This window comes from Leptonychotes weddellii, chromosome 3, assembly GCF_054177405.1.
Source record: "Leptonychotes weddellii isolate Sample4059 chromosome 3, ASM5417740v2, whole genome shotgun sequence".
NCBI classification, from domain to species: Eukaryota; Metazoa; Chordata; class Mammalia; order Carnivora; family Phocidae; genus Leptonychotes; species Leptonychotes weddellii.
In genome coordinates, this window is record NC_138371.1 from 165,083,697 (window position 1) to 165,107,210 (window position 23,514).

Here is a 23,514-nt window from a genome sequence, read left to right on the forward strand (position 1 = left end):
CTCACTTCTACTTTTTATCCCTGTAGACTTGTAGTGAGGATAGGAAAATTTCATTCAGGAAAGTAAATGAGACACTAAGACAATATGAAAGGCATGACTTCTCTCTAGCAACAAGGTGGAGCACAGGTTATAAATAAATCTCAGGAACTGTCTGATGCGGATGCAGGTTTGACTGTTATAACACATCCTCCTAGGGGAAATGAGCCTTTCAGAGAATGAAGACACAACATCAGTAATTTTTAAAGATCCAGGAATAGGATGTAAACGACTTTAAACCCTCGGTACCAAAATGAGATGTCTAGAACCGTGCTATTTAAGACAGATACACCTTTCCTAGGCATATGGCACTGAGTTTTATTTAGAGAGCGCTTTAAGAATCCACCTGAGAGAAGAGCTGTTTCAGTTGCAAATGATTACCAATCACTAAGGTGACCTAATCTCATGTGTCTTTGCAGACCAGGCTTATGGTTGTGTAAACCACACCACAAACTCCCTAGAAGTACCCAATATCCAAGTGCTCCTCACCGTCACGGACTGATTCTCACCAGGCAGCTCAAATCAAGAAAAGGCACAAGGTGGAATTGCTAAAAATATGTTCTCAGGTTAAATTTGTAAACACATTAAAAAAGATTATCAACTATTTAAAGGCCAGGGTTGACTTGGGATCATGTTAATCACAGACGTTGTAAAATTACCAGAGAAGAATCATATTTTTCTGCATGTAACGACCTTGGTTTATAAAACACACCCTTTTATGTATTAAATGAGAGAACATATGTGAAAGCATCCAACACAGGACCAGCATCTGGTAAGTGCTTGGTAATATTCTCCTTTTTTTCTGTATGGGATCATTCAACTACCTTGATGTCCCTCAGCTTATCTTTTCTCTCTCTGTCCCCACCCTGCCATCACCTCCCACCCAACGCCTGGCTTAGTGGGTGGAGAACGAGGGCTTTGGCAGGCCAGGTGTGCAGTGATCCTGGGCAAATTTTCTGACCTGTCTCAGCCTCTCATCTGTAAAATGGGGATTAAAGATCCACGAGGCCAGGCTGTTGTGAAGATTAATGCTTGAGGTACAGAAGGCACTCAATAGCAGGGCTTAAATCTTTTCAAACATTTTCTCTCATTAAGAATGTGTTTTCTTGGCTACCTTTGACAACTTACTAGACGTGGTCAATTCAGAGACTCAGTCATGATGGGGCTTTATCTGTGGAAGATGATTTTTCTCGAATTACATCAGCTAACTCAATGCAATTAATTTAATTTTTCTGAAATGCTCCAGATGATGCCTCAGCTGAGTAAATTATTTGCAGGGCAAGATCCCAGTGGCTGCTTTGCCAGTGGGCCTCATGAACCTGTAATCTAGGCCAGGTAAGCCTGCAGCGGGGCATGACATCCCTTCCTGCTGTAGCATCTGCCCATCTTCCCACTTTTTCATGGGGGCGCTGAGCTTTAAATGTTTCTGCACACAGGCATGTAGACTTTGAAAGAGATCACCTCAGCACTCAAGCTCAATCCTCCCCCTGGGTCTGTGCACTTCTAACAAGCTCCCGGGTCTGCAGCCGCTGCCGGCTGGGGGACCACGCTCTCCATGGAACAGGACATGGCTGCCCCCACACTCATTTGATGAGGGTCTGTATTTCGTCTCTCCACTGGGTTCCTAGTAATGACATTTCGGGCGGACGTGAGTGGCGTGGCTGCTGAGAAGAATAAAGGTATCGCCTAATAAAGTGACATGATATCAGGGTCACTATTTTTACCCTAATAAAGAAATGTGCTTTATGAGAAGCAGAGATAAGGTAAAGCAGAAAATGACTTCGGTTAACTTTTTCAAATATCCTTGGAAACACACTGTTTCAATATTCATAGCATTATCAACACTAATTCAACTTCCTTTTTCTGCGCTGGAAATGGAAGCAATCAATTAGCAAGACTGCGAAGTGTCAGGTTCCTAAAATCAAGCGAATGGCTTGCGAAACCATTTCCATCTACTTGAATATTACTTGCTGAAACCTAAAAATAAGACCGAAACCACCTTTTATTTTCTATCCTTGAAATGCTTCTATCACTTAATCTACTGACATATTTTTTTTTAAATTGTAAGAGGTGAATGTGTTTCTACTTATTGCTCTTCTATATATAAATAGCTAATTTTAACTGCTGCTACATTTGGATATTGTCATAGATAGTAGGGGCAGAAATGCTGATTAGGTTCCTATACTTATCATCCTCGAGGGCACAGAAAACCGTGTTCCCCAGGTGGATGCTTTCTTCCGGCCAAGAGTTAACCACCTCCAGGGACTGCTTCCATCATGTGCAAGTATGCAGCACACCCTGACCAGCTAAACTTTATTTCAAGGAATTCAAGTCATTAACCATGGACCGCTTTCATTAAGGTATCTTAAGGATGAGTGGTTTCTTTACAGGGGCAAAAACAGTTGCTGAAATAAAAAATACAACACAGGAAGTTCTTGCTGGTTCCACTAAACGAGCAGAATGAATTTAAAAGGTAAAGCTCTGACCGCGGCCAGCTGTTCAATACAAACCTTAAATGCCAGTGTAAACAGAGAGAGTGTGTCTAGAGCCGTGAGGCACACCTCAGTAGCGATGTTGGCTTCCAGCAGCGACTGGTGAAGAACGTCGGCGTCCGAGTGGCCGTAGCCTGCGTGGATTACAACACAAGGTTACTGCCCGGTGACTGCAGACAAAGAGGCTGGCCGCACAGTATGGTTGCAGTCAACTTCTGATTATTTACAGAAGGCTTATTTCCCTTTTTCAGTGGTGGGGTGGGGGTAGGTAATTAATAATGTGTCCGTTCAATTAGAACTCTTTTTCAGTTCTGGAAGGGAAAGAAGAGCAGCAAACATGTACTGTGTGCTATGTGCCAGCCATAACTCTATGAACTTGACATGTATTAGCTCATTTAATCCCACAGCAGCCCTGTGAAGTATGTACATTATTAAACCCTCCGAGCAGAGAAGGAAACTGAGGCACAGAAAAGCTAAACAGTTTGTCGGGGGGAGGGGGCGCCTGGGTGGTTCAGTCGTTAAGCGTCTGCCTTCGGCTCAGGTCATGGTCCCAGGGTACAAGGATCGAGCCCCGCACTGGGCTCCCTGCTCCGCAGGAAGCCTGCTTCTCCCTCTCCACTCCCCCTGTTTGTGCTCCCTCTCTCTCTGTCAAGTAAATAAATGAAATCTTAAAAAAAAAAAAAAAAAGAAGAAGAAGAAAATGAGCCGGGGGTCAGGCTGCTGGCCCCTGAATCCAGCTCAGCCACTTGCTAGCTGTGTGACCTTGGCCAAGTTATTTGACCTCTTTATGCCTCAGTTCCCTGATCTGTAGAATAGGGATGATAATAGTATCCACCTCAAGGGGTTGCAGTGAGCATTCAATTGATTAAGATCTGTGAAGTTCTTAGAATAGTGCCTGGCACATGGTGGATGGCCGTGCCTAAGTGTTGAATCGATAACATAAAGATCTGTATGATCAGCCAGAATGACGAGTGATAATCAAGAGTTGACTGCACTGCTAACAGTATTCTACTTGCTTTATCAAAAAGCATGAAAGCCAGTACATGTCTGAAAGAAACGTTTAAGAAAAGGAAAGGACTTGAAGAATCATAATTTAAATACAACTGATATCTTCTATATGTGGCTGTAAAAATCAACTTAGTCCTGACATAAATGTAGCTTGACATACAATTTGAGATATTAAATTATGAAATAATATGCATTAGCAGAAATACATATAGGGATGCAGAGATGTTACAGTACTGATCCAGAGGACAAAGAAAGATGGCAATATAATAAAACATCATATAACGTCCTACTCCAAGGAGCAAAAACAAATCAACACTTACTATGTAGGTAATTTTCTTTATACTCCAGAGAGGAGAACATTTTCTATATAGATCAGGAAAGTGAAGTAGAGAAAACCTAGAGAATTTTCTTGAGGCCAGTAATGGGAAACAAAACCCAGACACTACACTCCAAATTCCTTATCCAGGTCACTGTATCACAGTACCTATTATTAAGATAAAATAAAGTAACTAGCATGATGTTATTCTTACTTTGATAAACGTCAGAGTTAGAGTGATTTTTAAAAGACTACAAAAGAGATTTTCCAAGCTGCCGAGTTGGTCTCAAAATAGGCTAAAAATACTTTCATCCAGTGTTGCTCTGCTTTTAGAAGGGTGGTTCTGAAGCTTTGTGGTTGTGGACTGCATGATTTTCACACTGCAACAGAGTCGATGTGCCTTTAGAGGGGCTCCCTAACACCCTGGTGCCATGTAGTTCTCTTTATGTTTGCTTTTTTGGTAAGAAGTCTCCCAGAGAAAGAAAGATGGATGTACTTTGGTACTAATTTCATTGCACTGCCTTTGTAAGCTAGGGCATCACCTCATTCGACATGGTTTGTTTGGTAAGATTCAGAGATGGTGAAAGAGGAAAACAGACTGTTAATTATGGCTAAAGTGATCACAAACTGGGGGAGGGGGGGATACAACACCTTTTATTAGACCAACCAAAATTATTGGTCAAAAAGACCCTTTGAGGGCTGCTGAAGTTTTATAGTCTGGGTGAAATCATATAAGGAACTTGTTTTGGTGATCATTTTAATATTTTTCTTGGCAAAGAACTGAAGTTTTCTTTTTCTAGGTAACCTCTTGGCTAAGTGTATGCAGGCATGATCATTATAGATGCAAATGCCTACACACTGAAGAATTTCCACAGTATTTACTTTCAGCTGAAGGTCTGGACCCATTCAGGACTGGAATTTGGCGATATGTTGTTTTTAAAACACAGTATCAATGGCCACGCTAAATGAAGTTTTTATGTAATTATGTATATGCGTATGGAAACATGACAATGACAAAATTTCTCTCAGCTCTTACATCACCCATGAGTCTTGACATTGTATATCTAATCTCCTTAAGGGTAACAGTCAGATTCATATAGAAATCTGTCTGCCTGTGTCTGAATCATCTAAGAATAAAAGAAATGATCCTTTTAAGCCACAACTGGTTATAATTTTGTTTTTCCTTAAACTCCTATCTCAAAAAATCAGCAATATTCCTGAGCCAGTGTTATTAAAAAGTCCCTAAAAATAAAGGGCAGCGTGGAGAGGTTGTCTAAGTGGTAGAGACTGCATGGACAGTTCACCGAGGAGGGATACTCCCATGCAAACTGCTTGTCTCAATGCCTAGAACTAAGTTGTGCATGAGGAAAGGCTTTAGTCATTGGTCACCATGTTACAGGCCAACCCAGGAAAATGAAACGGACTTGGTACATCCAAAAAGGGGTCTTAAGAAAAAAATGCAATTTCTTAAAATATCGGTCAGCAACGTTGTGAAGCTGATTAAGCGGATTCCCACCGGGGCAAGTAAGGAATGCTGTGTTAACCTACTGATCTCCCCTACTGAATAGTGGTGCCTTGAGGCACAGGGCACTGACTATCTTCAGCCAGGCTGATCAGAGAAAGGAGGAGGACTTCCTTGATGTGCCATCTTCGGCACACACGTCATGGAATGCTTTAGTGTCCTTAGGACTCACTGCTCACATTAACACAATTTTCATTCTCTTATCACTCTTATCACTCTTATCATCAATGATTTATTCTAAAATCCCCAAATCAAAAAAAAAAAAATCCCCAAATCTTTTAAACACACAGAGGCCAAGGATGAGATTTTCCCCCCCCTCTAATGTCATCTGCTATGTTAGACTTAATTAATTTACTCTGTTTAATAAACTCCTGTTACTAGAACAGCTTGACAGAGTAACGCTGACCACATCTGTAAACCGTCTCCCCTCCCCAGTGCCACACCATCAGAAGTGATGTGGTGGGAGGGACATAAACGCTCGCCTTTTCCAAATGTCAGAGGACATTTGGGCTCAAAGCGAGATACATATTCTTACAGGAGGCACTTTCTTTTCAACAGGTGCCTTTACCCTTTATGAAACCAGAATTCTTGTTTTTATTGTTAATTTTTTTCTTCTGGCCCACATAATATGAATCCAGAAAAATAATACATTTTATGAGAAAAAAGTAAATACTACTGAATGACAATGAATCTTCTTGCTAAAAGAAGTCCCTAAACGTGGAAGACCTAGTCCCCTAGAACTACAGTATTAACTCCATAATATTAACTCATGGTCTGTAGCTTTTACTAACTGCATATATTTTTGCAAAGTATCAGACAGATCAGCCTCTACATTATCTATCTGTTCTTCTCCGTCCCACTTTTATTGCTAAGAATATTTTCATCACAAATGAGCGAAGAGTAGACAGAATAAGGAATAATATTCCAAGGCAAAAATTATGTGATTTGCTGTCTGTCCTCTGATTCACACAAAAAACCAAATATGCTCAAAATGATTTGTGGAATGAGTCTATAATCCCAGAGTTTATACCTGAGGAAATGGTGACACCATCTGCTTTCTCTTCTCTGAAGAATACCTCAACCTAATGTTTAGCTGTGTCTGAAAATAGTACCTGGTATGGGATATACATTCCAAACTGTGAAAACACTTGGTTTAAGCATACATTGTAATTTAAAGTCCTTTTAAAGGATATTAAAAATATAAACATGCCTGACTTTAAAAAGGCATTGTGCCAGACTTCCTCAGTCCTGAAATCCCATCAATTGCAAGAAGTACCAATGACTGGCTGCCATATTGGATATAATGTGCAAGATAAACATATGAGATAGGTCTGTTATAACTCTAAGATATATCCTGATATTAGAAATGCTAGAAAATGTGCAAAAATATATTTCTAAATCAAGGAAACCTGCCTCAGAATAAAAAAAAAGTGGCTTCATGAACAAACATTTCATTTACTGTCTTGAGTATATACTTTTAAAGCATCCAAGTCGATTTTTTACCTATTTTAAAAGATATATTGTCATGCTTAAGACCTTCTGAAAAAAGGGGCACCTGAATGGTTCAGACTTAACAGCATCTGCCTTCAGTTCAGGTCATGATCCCAGGGTCCTGGGATTGAGCCCCATGTCGGGCTCCCTGCTCAGTGTAGAGCCTGCTTCTCCGTCTTCCTCTGCAGCTCCCCCTGCTTGTTCTCTCTCTTGCCGTCTCTCACTCTATCTCAAATAAATAAAATCTTAAAAAAGAAAAAACCTTCTGAAAAAATATTAATATTACTTCAAAGGATATACGTGTTCTCTGCATTTTTCCTGTTGATTCAATATTATGTACAGTAAGGGAATTTATTTATCACTGATACTCACTGTCTTGCTTGTACTTCACAGATGTCAAAGAATTTCAGAGTTAGATGTGGTCTTATAAGCCATCTCATCTAACTCCTCACCTCCCCGTGTGACGTTTAAGAGACCTGGACAATATCCCCAGTGGGTCCTCATCCAGTCTCTGTTTTCACACCTCCAGCTCCAAGTGCCCACACTAGCTAATGGGCAGTTCAGTTAGAAAATGCTTTTCCATAATGACCTGAAATCGAATTCTCTGCAACTTAATCCGATGACCTTGAACTCTCTCTTACACCGAATTATACAAAATGCAGGTTTTCTTCAAGTGTTTCTACCTCTTGTCTGGCTTTTCGCCCTATCATACCAGTGGGAAATATGAATTATCATGCAAATGAATATATTCCTAGAGCAATACATAACAGCAAAGTAAATGCAAACTGTTATTTTGTATGCTTTGCACATGTATCACTTACTTGCAAACATGTCTGACTTAGCTTCCTTCCCACAGCATGGTTTATGTAAAATATTCTACATGCAGCAATCACTTTCAATTTGCCATTTGACACAAATAGCTTCTGTTGATACACAACAGGATGAGCTTTACAATAAAAAGGTCAATGTCTTAATGTTGTAAACATTTACTTTTTATGTATCTAGGTAATGACCCAAATATAATGAATCTCTATCTTCTGAGTGTTTTTGAAATAGTGAAGACTATTTGGCCACAGTGGGATTTATCATTTTCATTATTTCCTATCAAAATCCAAGAGTAAAGATAAGACCCTGCCATGGTTACATGTAAGGTGCATATGGTGTCTTTCCCACGACCTACATGGATCTGCTAATGGGGGCACAAAACTTGGCCTCCACTGGATTAAATTTCTGGTGGTCCTCTGCTGCCCCCAGCTGGTCAAGCTGAGGCCTGACAAAGCCTCTCCTCCTCAGAGAAAAAGACAAAACAAAAAATGCAGGTGGTGTATATGGGGAGGGGGCATTCTTCCTATTTTTATTCTTTTCTAAAATAAATTCAAAATAAATTCCAAAATAAGTTTTAGACTCTGGCACCCTGCAAATCTCTCACATACTGGATTTACATCATATTGGTTGGCCCAACAGAAGGTACTGTATTCATTGTTAAAGAGGACTTTTAAAAAAAGACATATATGGCTACAAATTTCCCATAAAATACCTAGGCACAGGTGTAAAGAAATCATGTATGTATATATACGTATACATGCTCACACACATACACATGTATACATACAGTATATACTGCTTTTTCTGCGGCTTCTGGGAGAACTGACAATTTGGAGCTCAAAAAGCCAACAGAGGAAAAGGCTAAAGTCACCTAGATACATCATCAGATTTAGAGATGTAAATGGAGACTGAGTTCTAGGAGAAGATGCAAGGACTGTGAGACACCAGAACCAATTTGGGATGAGCAGGAATTGTAGGAACACAGGAGAAGGCTAAAAGAATCAGCTACACACTGTTTATAGGGAAGGCAGAAGGAGAGACACTGACTGAGGATGGTGTCACTGAAAACTGACTGAAGCAAAAACCACAGGATGAAAGAGGAGAGAGGCAGGAAGGACGGGCTCTCTGTGGGTAGCAGGAAGAGAGAATGGGAATCAGCCATGTTAGCAATATGGTGCTTGGCTGCAAAACACAGCCAGCTGTCTCTCTCGTCCAATTCAAGCCACCATCGCAAAATCTGTTTGCAGTGGGAGGAGCTGCGGTCTATCTCAGTGGATTAAGGTTATACATTCATATGTTGATCATTCGTTTTACTTTTGTTTGTTTTCTGTGTTTCCTAAATGATTATCTTTGGAGTCGGGGACTTGGTCTGCTGATTTTTTTTTTTTTTTTAAGTGCTTTAAAGTATTTATTCCAGCTGACAGTGAGGTAGTGCCTCTGTTATAAACTATCAAAGGCAGTGTGGCAAGTCCTGCAGAACAGTGAGAATTTAATTTGTTTGCTAAATAGGAAACGACAACTAAAAACAACAAAACTTGTTTTGTTTGTTTCAACCCCTTGTCTACAGAGCTAGAAAAAGCCCTAACTGACAAGATACGGAAAAATCAAGTATTGTAGCCTGAGATGCATCATGAACGTACATCCTACAGCGGAGTGTAGGACTCAGCACTAGCTCTTGAACGCCACCGATTCGGTGTGTGGCAGGCAAATATAATACTGATCTAAACTAAGCTTAGAATTTTACCAAGAGAGTCTATACCCATTCCATCAAACTTTGCTGGGGTGAAAGAGTGGATAGCTGCTGTATTTCGATGCCTCGGCCTTCTTACTCTGAACTATTATCAATTTAAAGCATTGGGAATATTGTCTTTACTCTTAGCCTATATAAAGAAAGAGACAGGAAGATCACAGTGAGTGGAATTCTTATGATTAGAAATGATGAGAAGATATTAATAACTATACATTAAAGGCATTACTTGGAGTGAGAACAAATAATTGTCTACGTAAGACAGTAACTAGCGATGTTATGCTTGGAGAAAAGATGAAACAATTCAGAGAACACATCACTAACAGAAATGGTATTTATTATAAATGATGGCATCAGTTTTTTAAAATACCACATGGTTGATAGCTTTTAGGTTTTCTGCTTTGAGAAACCTTTAAAGAGACAAAACACTTAAGTTTCTAGAAATAGTATATGATGCCATGTCTCCTCTGGGGATATGAAAATGGTAAATTAAAAAATATGCTCCCACTTTTTGATAGAACCTCTATTGTGAAGTTAGAAAGCCCCAAAGTTAGGAAGGCAAGATGAACAAAAAGGTCTCGGTTTGCAAGTGAAGCGGCCTCATAAGCAGACTTCAACCTGATTAAATCTTACCATTGTCTACAGAAATTCCAAGCACACTTGATATCTTTCTCACACTGAAAACACAGAAAAAGTCACTTTGTTATTGGCTTTTCCACACCCTCACAAATTGATTCATGGGCTTTATGTTTTCACAGCAGTTTAAAGATTAACATACATTCAAAGCTGGAATGTCAGAATGTGGACACTTGATCAACTACATGCATGGGCTCAGAAGAACGAAAGGAACCTGTCCCAGATGTCCTCAGGACTTGCACAGGGAAAATCCAAATATTAAATTAAAGATATCAGAGAATGTTTGGCTGTCAAACCCACCAAATTTTACGTTAAAAATACTGAATGGAGGGGGTTGGGACAAAGGGTCCAGCACTTTAGGTCTGGTGCCGTAGCTGACCATGTTCCACATTGTGTCACTCTCCTCCAAAGAAGGGAATTTCGCCATGAGCTCTTCATCCCACTTGCTCTGAGCTGGAAGAAAAGTCAAGTTGGTGATGTGGTGTGGTGTGGCCTGGGGCTCTCCCCTCTGAGATGTCACATGAGATGGCTGGCTGTTACGATGGTATGTCATGGGACTTACTGTGGTTAAAAGTGAGAGAGTTATCCAGGCTGCCCAGCTGCTGCAATCTGGCATGCATCATTCCTGTTCTGTTACGGGAAACAGGCAATGTCTGAGATTTTCGATCATGAACTATGGGTCCCAACCCCTCCTGGTTCCTGCAACATGAGTGAAATGGGGTAGAAGCAAAAGTTAGACTTGTTACACTGCAGCGAGACGAGGAGGGTTAGTGAGGCCAGGACACAGCACAAGGGGACCGGCCACACTCCGACCAGGAGCAGCGCGGCCTGCTTGGGGCCGGGTGAGCCAGAGACGCACACACAGGCGGCAGCTCCTAACAGGTTCACAGCAAAGCACCTGATGGCGAAGAAGCAAAAATCAAGCCAAAGCAGGGAACTTTTGAGTTTTAGAATGTACTATAGAGATGCTGCTTTTTAAAAATTGGAGCATCAGTCCGACGTGGTGCTAAAGGTTAGCGTTCTGACAACTGCCAAACACCACGAATCTTTTCGGGTTATATATGTTATTAAAGAGCAAAAAAAAAAATATATAATATATTTATTTTTTTAATGAAAACAATGCATTGGAAGAAACAGAACAAACATGCAATGAGAGGGATTATATGAGGCGGTTTTAACACCTTTATTCTTACCCAGGCAGGAAGGAGAAGAGCCACACACTTTGTTAAACTTGTCAGCAGTCAAGTAAAGAAAATAGAAAAGTGATCTGGGTTAGCAATCAAACAGCTAACTTCCTACTGTGTACCATCACCAGAGCAGATGAAAAATGAGACCCGTGCTGGAATGACACCTGTCCCCCGGCCCGGAGCCAACCGTCTCCCTCACTGTGTTATTGTGTGGAGTTGAACAGGGCATGCATGGAGTTTCACCGGGCAACATGCTGCTGGGTGATTTCAGAGGGACACAACGAGAAGACGCAGTATTCATCAGACCGGACTGCCACGGAGGGCAGACATCAACAGCGTTCAGACTCCTGCTCAGGATCTTTGTCACATGGAGCAGAAACCACAGGAATTTTCTATAAAGCAGGGCACATCTTTCCACGATGCACATAACAAGCAACACCACCTTCCACTCCCACCTTCCTATGCCCATCTATTTTTAGGACAGCCCAAGGAAGCACACTTTTACATGCAAATATATACAGGGTGCTTATAAAGTCAGAAGATTTTTTTAAAAAATTAAATTCATAGCCATTAAATAAAAAATAAGTTCTCAGTTACACAAAACCCAATTCTAAAATATTTTGTTGGGCAGAAATCTTCAGCTTCCCACACGCACCATGTTCAACTCTGCGGCATGTCACCCTATTTTGCACAACGCTCTCCAAATGCCATCTTGTGCTGTGGGTGACAGTTACTGCAAGAAGGCTGTGAAGCTTGCCAGGCACAGTGCCTTCCGGTTACAAATATACTGTGTGCCCATCTTCACGGGGCAGAGTCAGAGGGAATGAAGTCAGGGTGTGAGGTGTTACTGTATAAGGTCACCTTGTATATACTTGTATTTGGTACTCAAAAGTGCAAATGTATAATTTACTGTTGCAATAAAAAATGACAGTTAAAATGAGAGAACTTTAAGTGCCACCGCATTTCGGTTAAAAATAAATATGAATAGGATGAAAGCGTAAAATATACTCTCTAAATTTGCTCTTTAAAAAAACCCCACAAACTTTTATTGAACATGAAACATAATTGTGGAAATGTCTCAAATATCCCAAGAAAAGAACATGTTAACATAAAAAGTAAAATCTCCACACTCAAATAATCTTAAAAATCTCTTTCCTGTTTCACTGCTGTAAAACAGAATTATAGATAAGAGAAAAAACTCAATCACTAGTAAATTTTGAAGTTTTTCCTAAAATATAAATATGTTTACCTATAAATAATAACAACGGAAAAATAGGATACTTAGACCAACCCCCTAAATACATTATCACAGGATACACAACATGGACAAAAACAAATACAGATGCACTGAGCAGCTGCAGAGCAGGAGTGAGGACGTGGTAAGGACAAGATGTGCTCTAAGGAAAAGGAGAGGCTTGGGTGCCCCTCACAATGAGGTTCCAGCTCCCCTTGAACTCGGTATGGATCTCAGAGGATAGTGTGGGGCAGGGCCGTGAGGATTTATGAAACTCAACCAAGAGTTCTGGTCAGACAAAAGCAGGGTATGGACAGCTTACTGGGACTAAGAGGAGAAAAGGCTCCATTGCAGAGAAGGTTTTTATGGAAGTCCGAACAAATCTGAGATGGACTGAAAACATTCTTCTATGAAGAAAAAAGGAAAAATGGTTATGTGAGAAATTAACGTCTTTGTAGTTGGGAGAAGGAATGGTAAAAAGTGACCTCTGAAAGTCAAACAGGGGAAGTGAAACCACTGAAGGAGGAGAAAAGAGCGAGAAGACACACCTGGGGGAGCTGGGAGAAGAGGAAGGGGACACGGAAGGAACAGAACACGGGGAGCATTTGGAAGGAAGCATGCAGGCCATAAAGGGAAATCCTTCCAAGAGATGTGCATGAGGCAAAATGAGACAGAAGCAGTGTGGGAATGCAGGTGAAAGATGCCACCAGATTTGACGGTAGCAGTCCAAAGACATCGCGGCTGGTTATGAGAATTCCAACTGCCAATCATCACAGATGACAATTTCCACACATTCAGATCCAAGTAATACAGGGAATGATACACATTCAAACTAAACCCCCACAGTACCTGGCTATATATCGCTTGCCCATGTACTGGAACTGGTGTAAGCAGACTCTGCAGACAGGATGAAAGGTTATTAGGAAAATAAAATGGTTTCCAATACATTGCTTTATTTAAACCCACCAGCAACAACACATTCAATAAACTCTTACACCTACCATGAGCCTCTTACTTCTGGTGGTCAGAAATCCTCAGGAAGGTCTCTCTCACCCAGAGAAAATCACCACCCTACAGGGGAGGCCCCATGCTGTGCTGGGCAGTTAAAGCCACAGAGAGGCCTGGGACCACAGGATTGTCCATCGACTCAGGGTTTAGACGTTGACTCACGCAGTCTGTCTCAGCACAGGCGCTGGGGGAAGCACAGGGTGGGGGCACTGTCCCCAGATGCTTATTTGTCCTCATTCAATCTGGGCAAGGAGCTCCCTCTTTTGGCTTTTCTAAATGGACTGGTCCCTTACAGACATCATATATCTGGTTTTGGGGTTTGTTTTCATATATCCACAGTACTGATTTTTTTTTTTTAAAAATCATATATTTAGTAAGAAGTAGTTATAATAATGTCCAGTAAGTTCTTCTAGTGCTGAATCTCATCTCTCTCCCTTGTTTAACTTAGCAGAGAGAATAATCATGCAACTATGAACCAAGACCATAATCCAAAATGCACAAAGCTCTGAACACCATAGGTTTCCACCTGAGTTTAGGCAAATATATTTGGCATCAAAATCATGACCTCAATTAACAGATATAAAGCGATTTACAGTTATAATTTACCTAATTATTGTGAACAATCATAGTACTGCAGAAACAATAAAGTGTTTGATTGTGGGGTGCTGTCTGAGACCTTGCAGGGATGTTATAGAATATGCTCTATATGTAAATTTTCTAAAGATCCAAAAATTTTGGATTTGGAAAATCATCTGGCCCCAGCAATTTTTTTTTTTTTTTTTTAAGTAGGCTCCATGCCCAGGGTGGAGCCCAACGCAGGGCTTGAACTCATAACCCTGAGATCAAGACCTGAGCTGAGATCAAGAGTTGGGCGCTTAACTGACTGAGCCACCCAGGTGCCCCTGGCCCCAGCAATTTTGCATAAGGGATTGTGGATTCGTGGTTTTTTTTTTTAAAGCAAAGAGCTTAAAGGAAATCAGAAACTTAGATTGAAGAGATAAAATGAGGTAATAAAGATAAAATTATGATTTCACTTACATTTAAAAATTATAGCTATTTTTGACTCAGTTTTTACATCTGCTTGAGCTGTTAGATTCTCCTTCGAAATGTAGCATCCACCCAATTCAGCTAATAAATTGTGTCATTTTATTCAAATGGTTTTTACACATAAGTAGTTAGCTCTCATCTATAACAACCACATATCTAATAACTGAGGGTTGGTCACTGCCCACTGAGTCATGTGCTCCTGAGAGCAGGTGCTGGGGTCAGGTCCAGCAGAAAGAGCTTAAAAAGGGTGGATGTGAATATACTACATTCCTGGTTCAACTACATAGCATTGTTCACACCTCTTAATTAGCCAGGAAAAATCAAGAGGCAATAAGCAGAACAAAACTACTCACTCAGATATTGTAAAAAAATCCATAAGTTCAGATGTTGAAGCCTTGTTCCAATATGTAAACAAAGCATCTAGAAAGTAAACATTAATTTAGTCAGAATCGTGATGTGTATTATATACATTAGGGGATAGGGAAAAGATTTTGGAGTATAAACCCTCAAACCCTTTTATAGCTGATCAAAGAACAAACCACAGTGACCAATCTTTACCGGTAACATACACAACGTGCATATTCAGTTTAAAGAAGCTGCATTTGAACACCTGAACTTTAATTTCATCATTTATCACCTAGCACTATATAGTACATATTTAACTTACATATAATGTGCTCTTCAGTGGGTCAGAAATTTCAAAGAATACAAGTAGGCAAATAATCTCAAGTTAGGCTCTCTCTTTGCCTAATACAGATCTCTCTCCAGGAAGGAATCTGTTGAAAATTCTTGCATATACTTTAAGTACTCTCTTCCTAACACATACATGCAGAAATGGAAGCGTACATGCTCACACATTGCTTTTCCTTTGAGTTTTAACTCAGTAATAATATAGCTTCGATCTATTCCAATCTTTTCCAAGTTGCCTGATATTCCTCTCCATGAATGCAGTATAATTGAGTTAGCCAGCCCCTTACTGATAGACATTTACTTGTTTCCCCCCCTAATGTTTTGCTACATTAAATTATGCTTCAAAGAATATCCTTTTACATGGATGTTTGCACACTTGTCTAACTGTATCTATAGGACAAATATTCTTAGAAACGAAATAGCCATGTCAAATTTATGTGCATTTAAAATTTTGACAGATGTTGCCAAATAGGCTTCCAAACAAGCAACGTGTGCAAGTTCCTGTTTCCCAGCATGATGATGAAGTATACTCTCGATTAAGAAGTCACACTCATACCTGCTCTGCATCAAGATGACCTGGCATATTTTCAGTAAAGCCAAATCCTACAAATCCGTTTACAGGAAGCATTCTCTGTGTATGACCCTTAACTTTTTAGAATTGCACAAACAGTGTTATCACTGGGTAGTTAAACATTTTTGCATTCTTATATTTTATATTGAGGTTGAGAAACTGGTGAAGAGATTTCTCTCAGGGAGAAAAGCCACTGAATTTTGGGGCCTGAGGTGAGTGAGAGCGTGTGTGCAGAGACGCTGATGGCTCATGAAGGTGCCCGGCCATGGACTTTTCACTCCACACTTATCAAGAATGGTGACAGGCAGGGGAAGCCATGAGATATACATGGAGAATCTGTTATTTGTGAGCACTGTGTGCTAGGTGGTCTCATGATTGTACATGAATTGCCACCACAATCAGGGGCAGTGTTCCAATTTACAGATAAGCTAATAAAGGCTCAGAGAAGTCAAGTGGTTCTCCCATCACCAGCCTAAAGAATCATGGTGGAATGGGGACTTAAATCACCTGACTTTAAAAGCCATGTTTAGTTTATTAGACCAGTAACATGGGTGGGTCAGTGAGCTTCCATCTTTCAGGAATTCTGAGTTTAGATTCCAGAGGAACAGACTCTGGTTACTTGAGACTGGCCATCCCCATGCGGTGAGCAGGACCTGTCTGGGTCAACTTGCAGATATCTGTGGTCACCCCAGCACATATCAGACAGAGCCGGCTGGTCAGCCAAGGGACACCAAGCTGCCTTTCCCTGCACTTGACTATTGACTGAGGCTGAGGCTACTGACCAAGGAGAGGGGGAAGACAACTAACCTCTATGAAGGAGGTAGGGGCCCAATGGGTAGGAGGTGCTCCTTGAACGTGGGTAAAGGGAAAGAGTAGCTACACAGTTACACAGTTGACTCTGGTTGTCTGTCTGGTAAACTACTCCAAAGACAATTTCTCCCCCACCCCATACCATACATAAGAATCAAGTCCAGGTAGATATTAAGATTTAAATGTGAAAATTTGAATAATACCACTTTTAAAGATAACGAAGAACATCTTCATGACTCTGGGGGTAGGTGAAGATTTCTTTAACATGACCCACACACAAATTCAAATTATAAGAGGAAGGAAACTGATACGTTGAAGGTAATTTTTTTTTTTTTTTTTTAAAAGCTCTAAAACTGTTCTGAAGAGGTCATTGCATGCAAGTATGTGCATGGCCTTCCAAAGGGCTATCTTTAAAGGAAAACTTTCACTTGGATGCAAAATTTCTGGTACATTGGTCTTAGAAAAGTAGTTATGTTCTAGTTATATAAATTATATTTATTATTTGAAACTTAAAATATTTTAAGGAAAACTTTCAACAAAGGAAAAATAGAATTACAAAGCTGGCTAAAACTCACCATCATGATATAAAGTTCAGAACTTTTGACATTGAGGGAAGAATTTCAACTTTATAACCCAAACGCCTGAATAAGTGCCCAGTGCTTTGCTATTTGGTCATCATTCAAGGAAAATATTGTCTGTCTGTTGTGTTTTTAAAAGCTCCTTTAAAGTAACAAATTGACAGAATAATAAAATAACCCAGTCCTGAAGCATCTTAAAGACAGGTATGCAGTTCCTAACATCTGAGTACTAAGGTCTGGCTATTAATGCTGGAGAAATGGAAGCCTGATAGAAAAGAAACACTATTTTCAGGCAGAAATGCCTTCCGCTGGATGTTTAAGGCCCACACTGACTGCCACCACATTGGCAGCACGAGAGGCCTTCAGCATTTTGTTTTCAAAAGACTTTGCCTTCACTCAGTACACTTCACAGGACACTTTCTGCTACATTGCAGCGAAAGTAAGACAAGATTTTTGATCAAGGAAGAAACATGACATTGTACCATGGCACGATTTCATGTGATTGCTTATATCACAAAACCAGAGTTTCACGGATGTTCACATGCTTTATTCTATCACAAAATGTGGTTGTCAAACCTTTCATGAGAAACTTAATCTACTATGTTACCACTAATTCCATGAAAAACTAAAAAAATCACATCTCACTTCCAGTTAAATCCAGAATGTCACACATGCTCTAAATGGAAGAGATGCTTAGATCCCCCAACACTCCATCTTCCAATTCAAGAGCCTGACTAATAAAGTTATGCAAGTTGCCAGTAAGTTCGTTTGGACAAATGAAATTGTTTTTAAAAAAAATAAAAGGCTACCTCATTTATCTGCTTCTGTCTCCTTTAATTACGATGGTAGGTCTGAGTTTAATAAAAAAAATTTTTTTTTAAATGGTCCATGCACAGTTTAGAACTCACTTTCTAGAATAATTAGTAAAAACCCTTTTTCAAATTAAGACTCTTATTTCTGCTACATCTAGTAAACTAACATGTATTTCAAATGAGGAAGAAAAGCTTTTTAAGTCCTTCTATCCTTTCAAGCAATTACAAGTTTTAAAAAAAGAAACCAAAGACTGAAACAAAGTAAAACCGACAAACTTCACTTTTACCTACCATCAGACATGCTTTTTAAGATGTAGAGGAAACACATCAGCAGGCTCTTAATCTCGGACTGGTCAAGTTTGTCACAACGAACCACAGAATTTCCCAAAGTGCCACTTTGTTGGTGCTAAAAAAAAGGAAATACAGGTGATTTTTTAAATCCACCATTCCAAGTAAAACAAAATTAGGTTCATTTTTCTCCCTTGGAAGAGAAAGGTTCTTAGAATTGAGTCAAATCACACAAATTGGAAGGTATAACTCATTTGTCGACAAACCACAGGCACACCTTCACCAAATACACACACAGGTGCTAGTCCACAGAAGCTCTGACTTGCCTCCTTTGCATACTATCCCAAGAGACAAGCCAGCAGGCACAGACTTTTCAAACTGGATAACCTTAGCTGTAGCTACCAGCTTAGTTCTAAAATGTCAAGTACAATCTCATGCAAAAAAGGATGAGTGCTAGGATTAAACACAGAAATGATGAGTCAGAAGACACCACAGAACCAACCATATCCTCAGGAGAATGCCAGTGGCTGAAAGAGCAAATAAAATCTACACTCCTGTTGTGTACCAGCCACAAAAGCCTAGCGCTGAGTCCCTGTCATTCAGCTGACATCATGGGGCACCCTTGGGGGGAAAACAATAGGCAGGTACCCAATGGGAACAAACAGGGACACCTCAGCAGAGCTTGCCAAAGACCCTAAACTGATGAGATCATTCCCTCATCAGCTTAGCTCAACACTGCAAACTTCAGAAAGCACAGGGCACAGGGTGAGAGCAGTTTTGCCACTAGACAGCAAGTTTACATGTTCAAGGGGTTCACATTAGGAAAAAAAAAAGAAAAAGAATCTCATCTGATTAAAAAAACACAGGAGATTTTAAAATCTTCAAAGTTATATTGCCAATTGAAAGCAGGATTTTTTTTTATTTTTTTGGCAAATACCAAAGCAGAAAGATCAATAAAAAAATTATCTTTCATTCGAGGTATTGGGGGGCAATTGAAAAAAATATACAGTAAACAGGTTTAATTAATATCAGACATGAGTATTTTTATTATAGAAAGAAATACAGGTGCAGTTAGTGGCAAAACAGTAGTGTGAATGCATCATTTTGCCCACCCACTTCGCCAGGGCCACTAGGAGAACCCAGTACTTCTTGCAGTGGGAGGGAAGGTGCCGCATGCAAAGTTTCCTCTGGCAAAGGTGGGATTGTTAGAAGAGAAAAATCCACAGTGACCCGGTTTTTCCTGGCTGACTGGCAGTTCTCTTCTTCCTCTCCAGGACTGCGTATGACGCAAGCAGAATGCCTCCTGAGCAGCTTCTCACTCTACACATGAAGGCAAGTCACGGTCAAGGGGAAAGTTCAACGCGTCATGACACACACCCACACTGAGATGCTCACGCCTCTAAAAGAACCGCACTGAAGGATAATTGTGTCACTGCCAGCCACAGAAATGTAGGTACAATGACAAACCTGATGCTGAAGGACATCTTGCACGTTTCTGAGAACTAGAAATACATCCCTAAGTAGTTCACCTGTTTATTGGTATGTGTGCTTGCCTATAACTTGAAATAACTTAGGAAAACAGTGGCTAAGGCAACACCAATCTATCATTGTTCCAGGTTTAAATTCAAGCTTTATCCATTCCCACAAAGTTCCAAATAGCTTGACCCTTGATTATTTCAAGAAAAAATGTTAAATATAAGGAGGATGTGTTGTGTTGGGGGTACCAGTGTGAGTTGGTTACAAATAAAGCCTTATCCCTGAATCACCTAGATGATCAATTAATTTTTCTGGAGCTGGCTCTGGACCCAACACCCATTTGCATGGATAACTGTGTATAAATGGTATTCTCTGGCATACAGACCATGGCGATTCTAAACAAGTGGCATTTTGATCTCCCTACCTGTCCAACCTGCCGAAACTATGTGCTCAAGGTCCTCCACTGTAAACACTGCCCTGATGTGAAATCTTGGAAACAAAAATTGGGGGGATTTCAGGAAATGGGCCCCATCCTTAGATAATACTCTGATCATAACTCTGATAATAACTCCAGGTTAACTGAGTTATTTAAAAAAAAAAAAAAAAAAAGTCACACTTAATGAACACCGGAACATGAAGCATGGGTTACTCTGGGGCTAAATCCATTAGCTGTAAGAAACACTTAAGTTATATGAAAAGAAATTACCTTATCCAGGGAATTGCTTTTCTCACTATTCCTTTCTGGAAGGCTGTTCCCCGAATCTGTGCTTATGAGAGATCCTCTTGAATCAGCATTTCTCACACTATTGATGTTTGGAGTTGACGTTGTATATGGAGAAGCTAAACAGAAATTAAGCCAAGACCAAAGACTTGGTGAGATACAACAAGATAAAGATAAGCAGTATACTTTAAGGGAAATTGCTTCTACGGCACTTATTTTTTTTTGCTAAGTTGGTTCAAGAGTTTCATTTAACTACCTCACCTTTAAAGAACCAGGCCATAAGCCGAAACATTCAGACATAACCAAGAATTCACTTATGTGAAGCTACCTTTGATTTCTCAGACTAAAGGAACACACACTGTTCCAGAATGAGACAAAGACGTTAAAAAAGTTAAAAAGATAAATCCATCTACAACTATCAAATCAAAACATGAAACCATGCAATAAGCCACAGTATTCAAACTATATGCTGAGGTGCCCTAGGAAACTCACAGGGGTGTCTTGGGATGTTTTACATTTTCAAGAAAAACACGATGATGCTCAAAACTGCAGTTTCTACCGAAACTGCAGTTTCAATGTTAGATCGTGCTACATTCCTTTCGATGATGTCACATCTTTGTGAAACTAGGGATTTGGTGGTTGCTATGATAAAAAGCAGGTACTGGGTGAAAATCAATGTGGAACAGGAAATGAAGATGGTGGTGAGCAATCTGACTCCAAATTTGAGAAGCTGGGCGGTGCCTCACAGGCACTCACATCCCATTGGTAATGGCTGTGGTTATTAAAAATAATTTTTTTTATGTGTATTTTTTTTCAAATGCCTACTAAGTTGTTCAGATATAAGAACTTATTAGGTTATGTGGCTCCAAGTACCTCATAAACAGAACTGTTGGGTATTTACTCTGGCCTGGACACTCGATGAAAAAATTACTGTGACAATAAGCGTGCTGTGAATGGAGAATGTTTGGGAATCTCTGCAACAGTTCTGAGCAGAAATGAAACGTATCTTAGAAATAAAATGTGTGACATCCGTGAAAAAAACAGCATTTGAAGTCAGAAATCAGCCCCCACCTCAGTGCTATGGAATTTTTAAAAGTAATAGATTGAATTCCTGCGTAGGTAAGATTTAAGTATATCACATAATTTAAAACAACTATCAAACTTGTACATTCCATGCTGAACCAAAAGGCGTGCCTCCAGCTCAAAGGCCTGGCTGGCTGTGCACGCTGTATGAAGAGCCTCTTGGCACCATGCTCCAGCAAGCTGTAAGCACGGCCTCCCACACCCAACACCTCAGAACAGGCCAGCCATTTTCAGATTTTAGGATGCCAATTAGCTGTCACGGACTGAGACACTTCCTTTTTTTAAAGATTATCTATCTACCTACCTATTTATTTAGAGTGTGAGGCGGGGAGGGGTAGAGGGAGAGAAAGAATCCCAAGCAGACCCCACGCTGAGCATGGAGCCCAACGTGAGGCTCGATCTCAAGACCCTGAGATTCCATCCCAAGCCAAAATTGAGTTGGATGCTCAACCCACTGAGCCACCCAGGTACCCCTGAGACACATTCTAAGTTAATCCCTCCCTCTACCTAACACTCAGGTTTATCCATCACCAACATCCCCGAAACTGAATCAGCATATTAAAATTAAGAAAAGAACCACCAGGGGAATTTGAAAATGTAAAAATGTAAGTGATGGCTGGAACATGTAAACCACTGGTCCCAGGCTGCCTCATCCCAGAACAGAAACTGTGTGATGGATTGTCATAGGTAAAAACCTACGAAAAAACTATGAGCCTTTTTCTATACTTAAGAGATAAAACATACTTTATGACCAACTTATAATTATAGTCCTCCTAATATAACCATACTTCATATTTAATGTAGAACATAATGATCATGAGAAAGAGGTCCTCAGTAAAGTAAAATTAGACCTTAAATTCCCAGGGTTTTAGGCTCCATTCCAGAAATGGAGTCCTAATCTAAGGCAAACAGATGGAAATGCAATAAATCAAAATCAACATGTTTAGTAGAACTATATTCCCATTGTGTGTGTGTGTGTGTTTGTACTTAATATCTCAGCCCAGTGCATTTTAAAAATCTTAAACAACATGTAAGTAAAATGAAAAGAAGTTTGGTTCACTTCTGTCTTCTTTGTATAGACAGCCCAATGCAAACCACTGAGCAGGTAGAAAAGGAAACCCTGAGCCTAAGAATGTGTGCCTTTTAAAACGAATATGATCTCGGAGTAGATTTATCCAGGCAATGAACAGTTCTAGAAATCTTCATGCACCAAGTTCCAAAGGCATTTAAAAACAATGCTGAAGGTGCATTCTCAATAGGTGAGGAAAGAGGATTTCTACTAAATAAGAGATGTAAGGAGAAAGTCTGCTCTTGAAGGATAACAACCAGGACTCAAGTTAACTGGAAACCCCTCAGTGAATAAAAGAAAAGCTACCAGAAAACTAGCAAACCCAGTTCAAAGGTGGGGGCTTTTCTGGAAGGCATTTCTAAAAGGGAACAAGGACTTAAGTCTTTAAAGATGGGGGTAATAGAGATGAAGTCTGAGGATAAACAAGTCTGTTAGGTTGAATTCCTAAGAAAAGTGGATTCAGATCTTGAAATTTAAGAGAGTGAAAAGGGATTAAATCAGTCTCTGATACTTTTCATAACTTCATCGTGAATACAGAGCAACTGAAGGTCATTAATGCCGTTCGAGTCTTGGTAATGATACCCAATGGCTCTTTACGTTCTCAAGGCAACCTACACCCTAACAAGGTGATGCAGAATTGGAAAATAAAGTCACAGTCAAAGCATCACCTCATTCTGGTTTGATCATTTCCAGAGTCTTGAATCCTACAGAGTATTGGTCAGGGAGTTAAGATTTCAACACATTCCTGGGCCCCAAGAGTCATGAAATTGGCTACCTAGAGTGTATCACAAAGCATGCGTAACACTGAAGAATTGTGCTTGTTATAATGGCAGTCAGATAATGTCACCATGCTGAGCACTGTGCACA

The 23,514-nt window shown here is 40.1% G+C and overlaps 1 protein-coding gene across 24 annotated transcripts in view; it reads right to left on the minus strand.

Annotated features, from left to right (window-relative positions):
• Positions 1-23,514, minus strand: part of DOCK9 (dedicator of cytokinesis 9) — a 322,858-nt gene that overhangs the window by 89,376 nt on the left and 209,968 nt on the right. For 12 of the 24 annotated variants that reach the window (XM_081815151.1, XM_081815133.1, XM_081815131.1 and 9 more), the window contains exons 34-39: positions 20,481-20,614; positions 18,302-18,416; positions 14,903-14,969; positions 13,344-13,391; positions 10,636-10,772; positions 2,547-2,662 (exon numbers count right to left, since the gene is read on the minus strand). In XM_081815151.1, the coding sequence (XP_081671277.1) occupies positions 2,547-2,662; positions 10,636-10,772; positions 13,344-13,391; positions 14,903-14,969; positions 18,302-18,416; positions 20,481-20,614 (617 nt within the window). Of the gene's footprint in view, positions 1-2,546; positions 2,663-2,786; positions 10,115-10,635; positions 10,773-13,343; positions 13,392-14,902; positions 14,970-18,301; positions 18,417-20,480; positions 20,615-23,514 lie in introns of those variants that run through there. The other 12 variants (XM_081815137.1, XM_081815142.1, XM_081815150.1 and 9 more) reach the window with 4 other exon arrangements.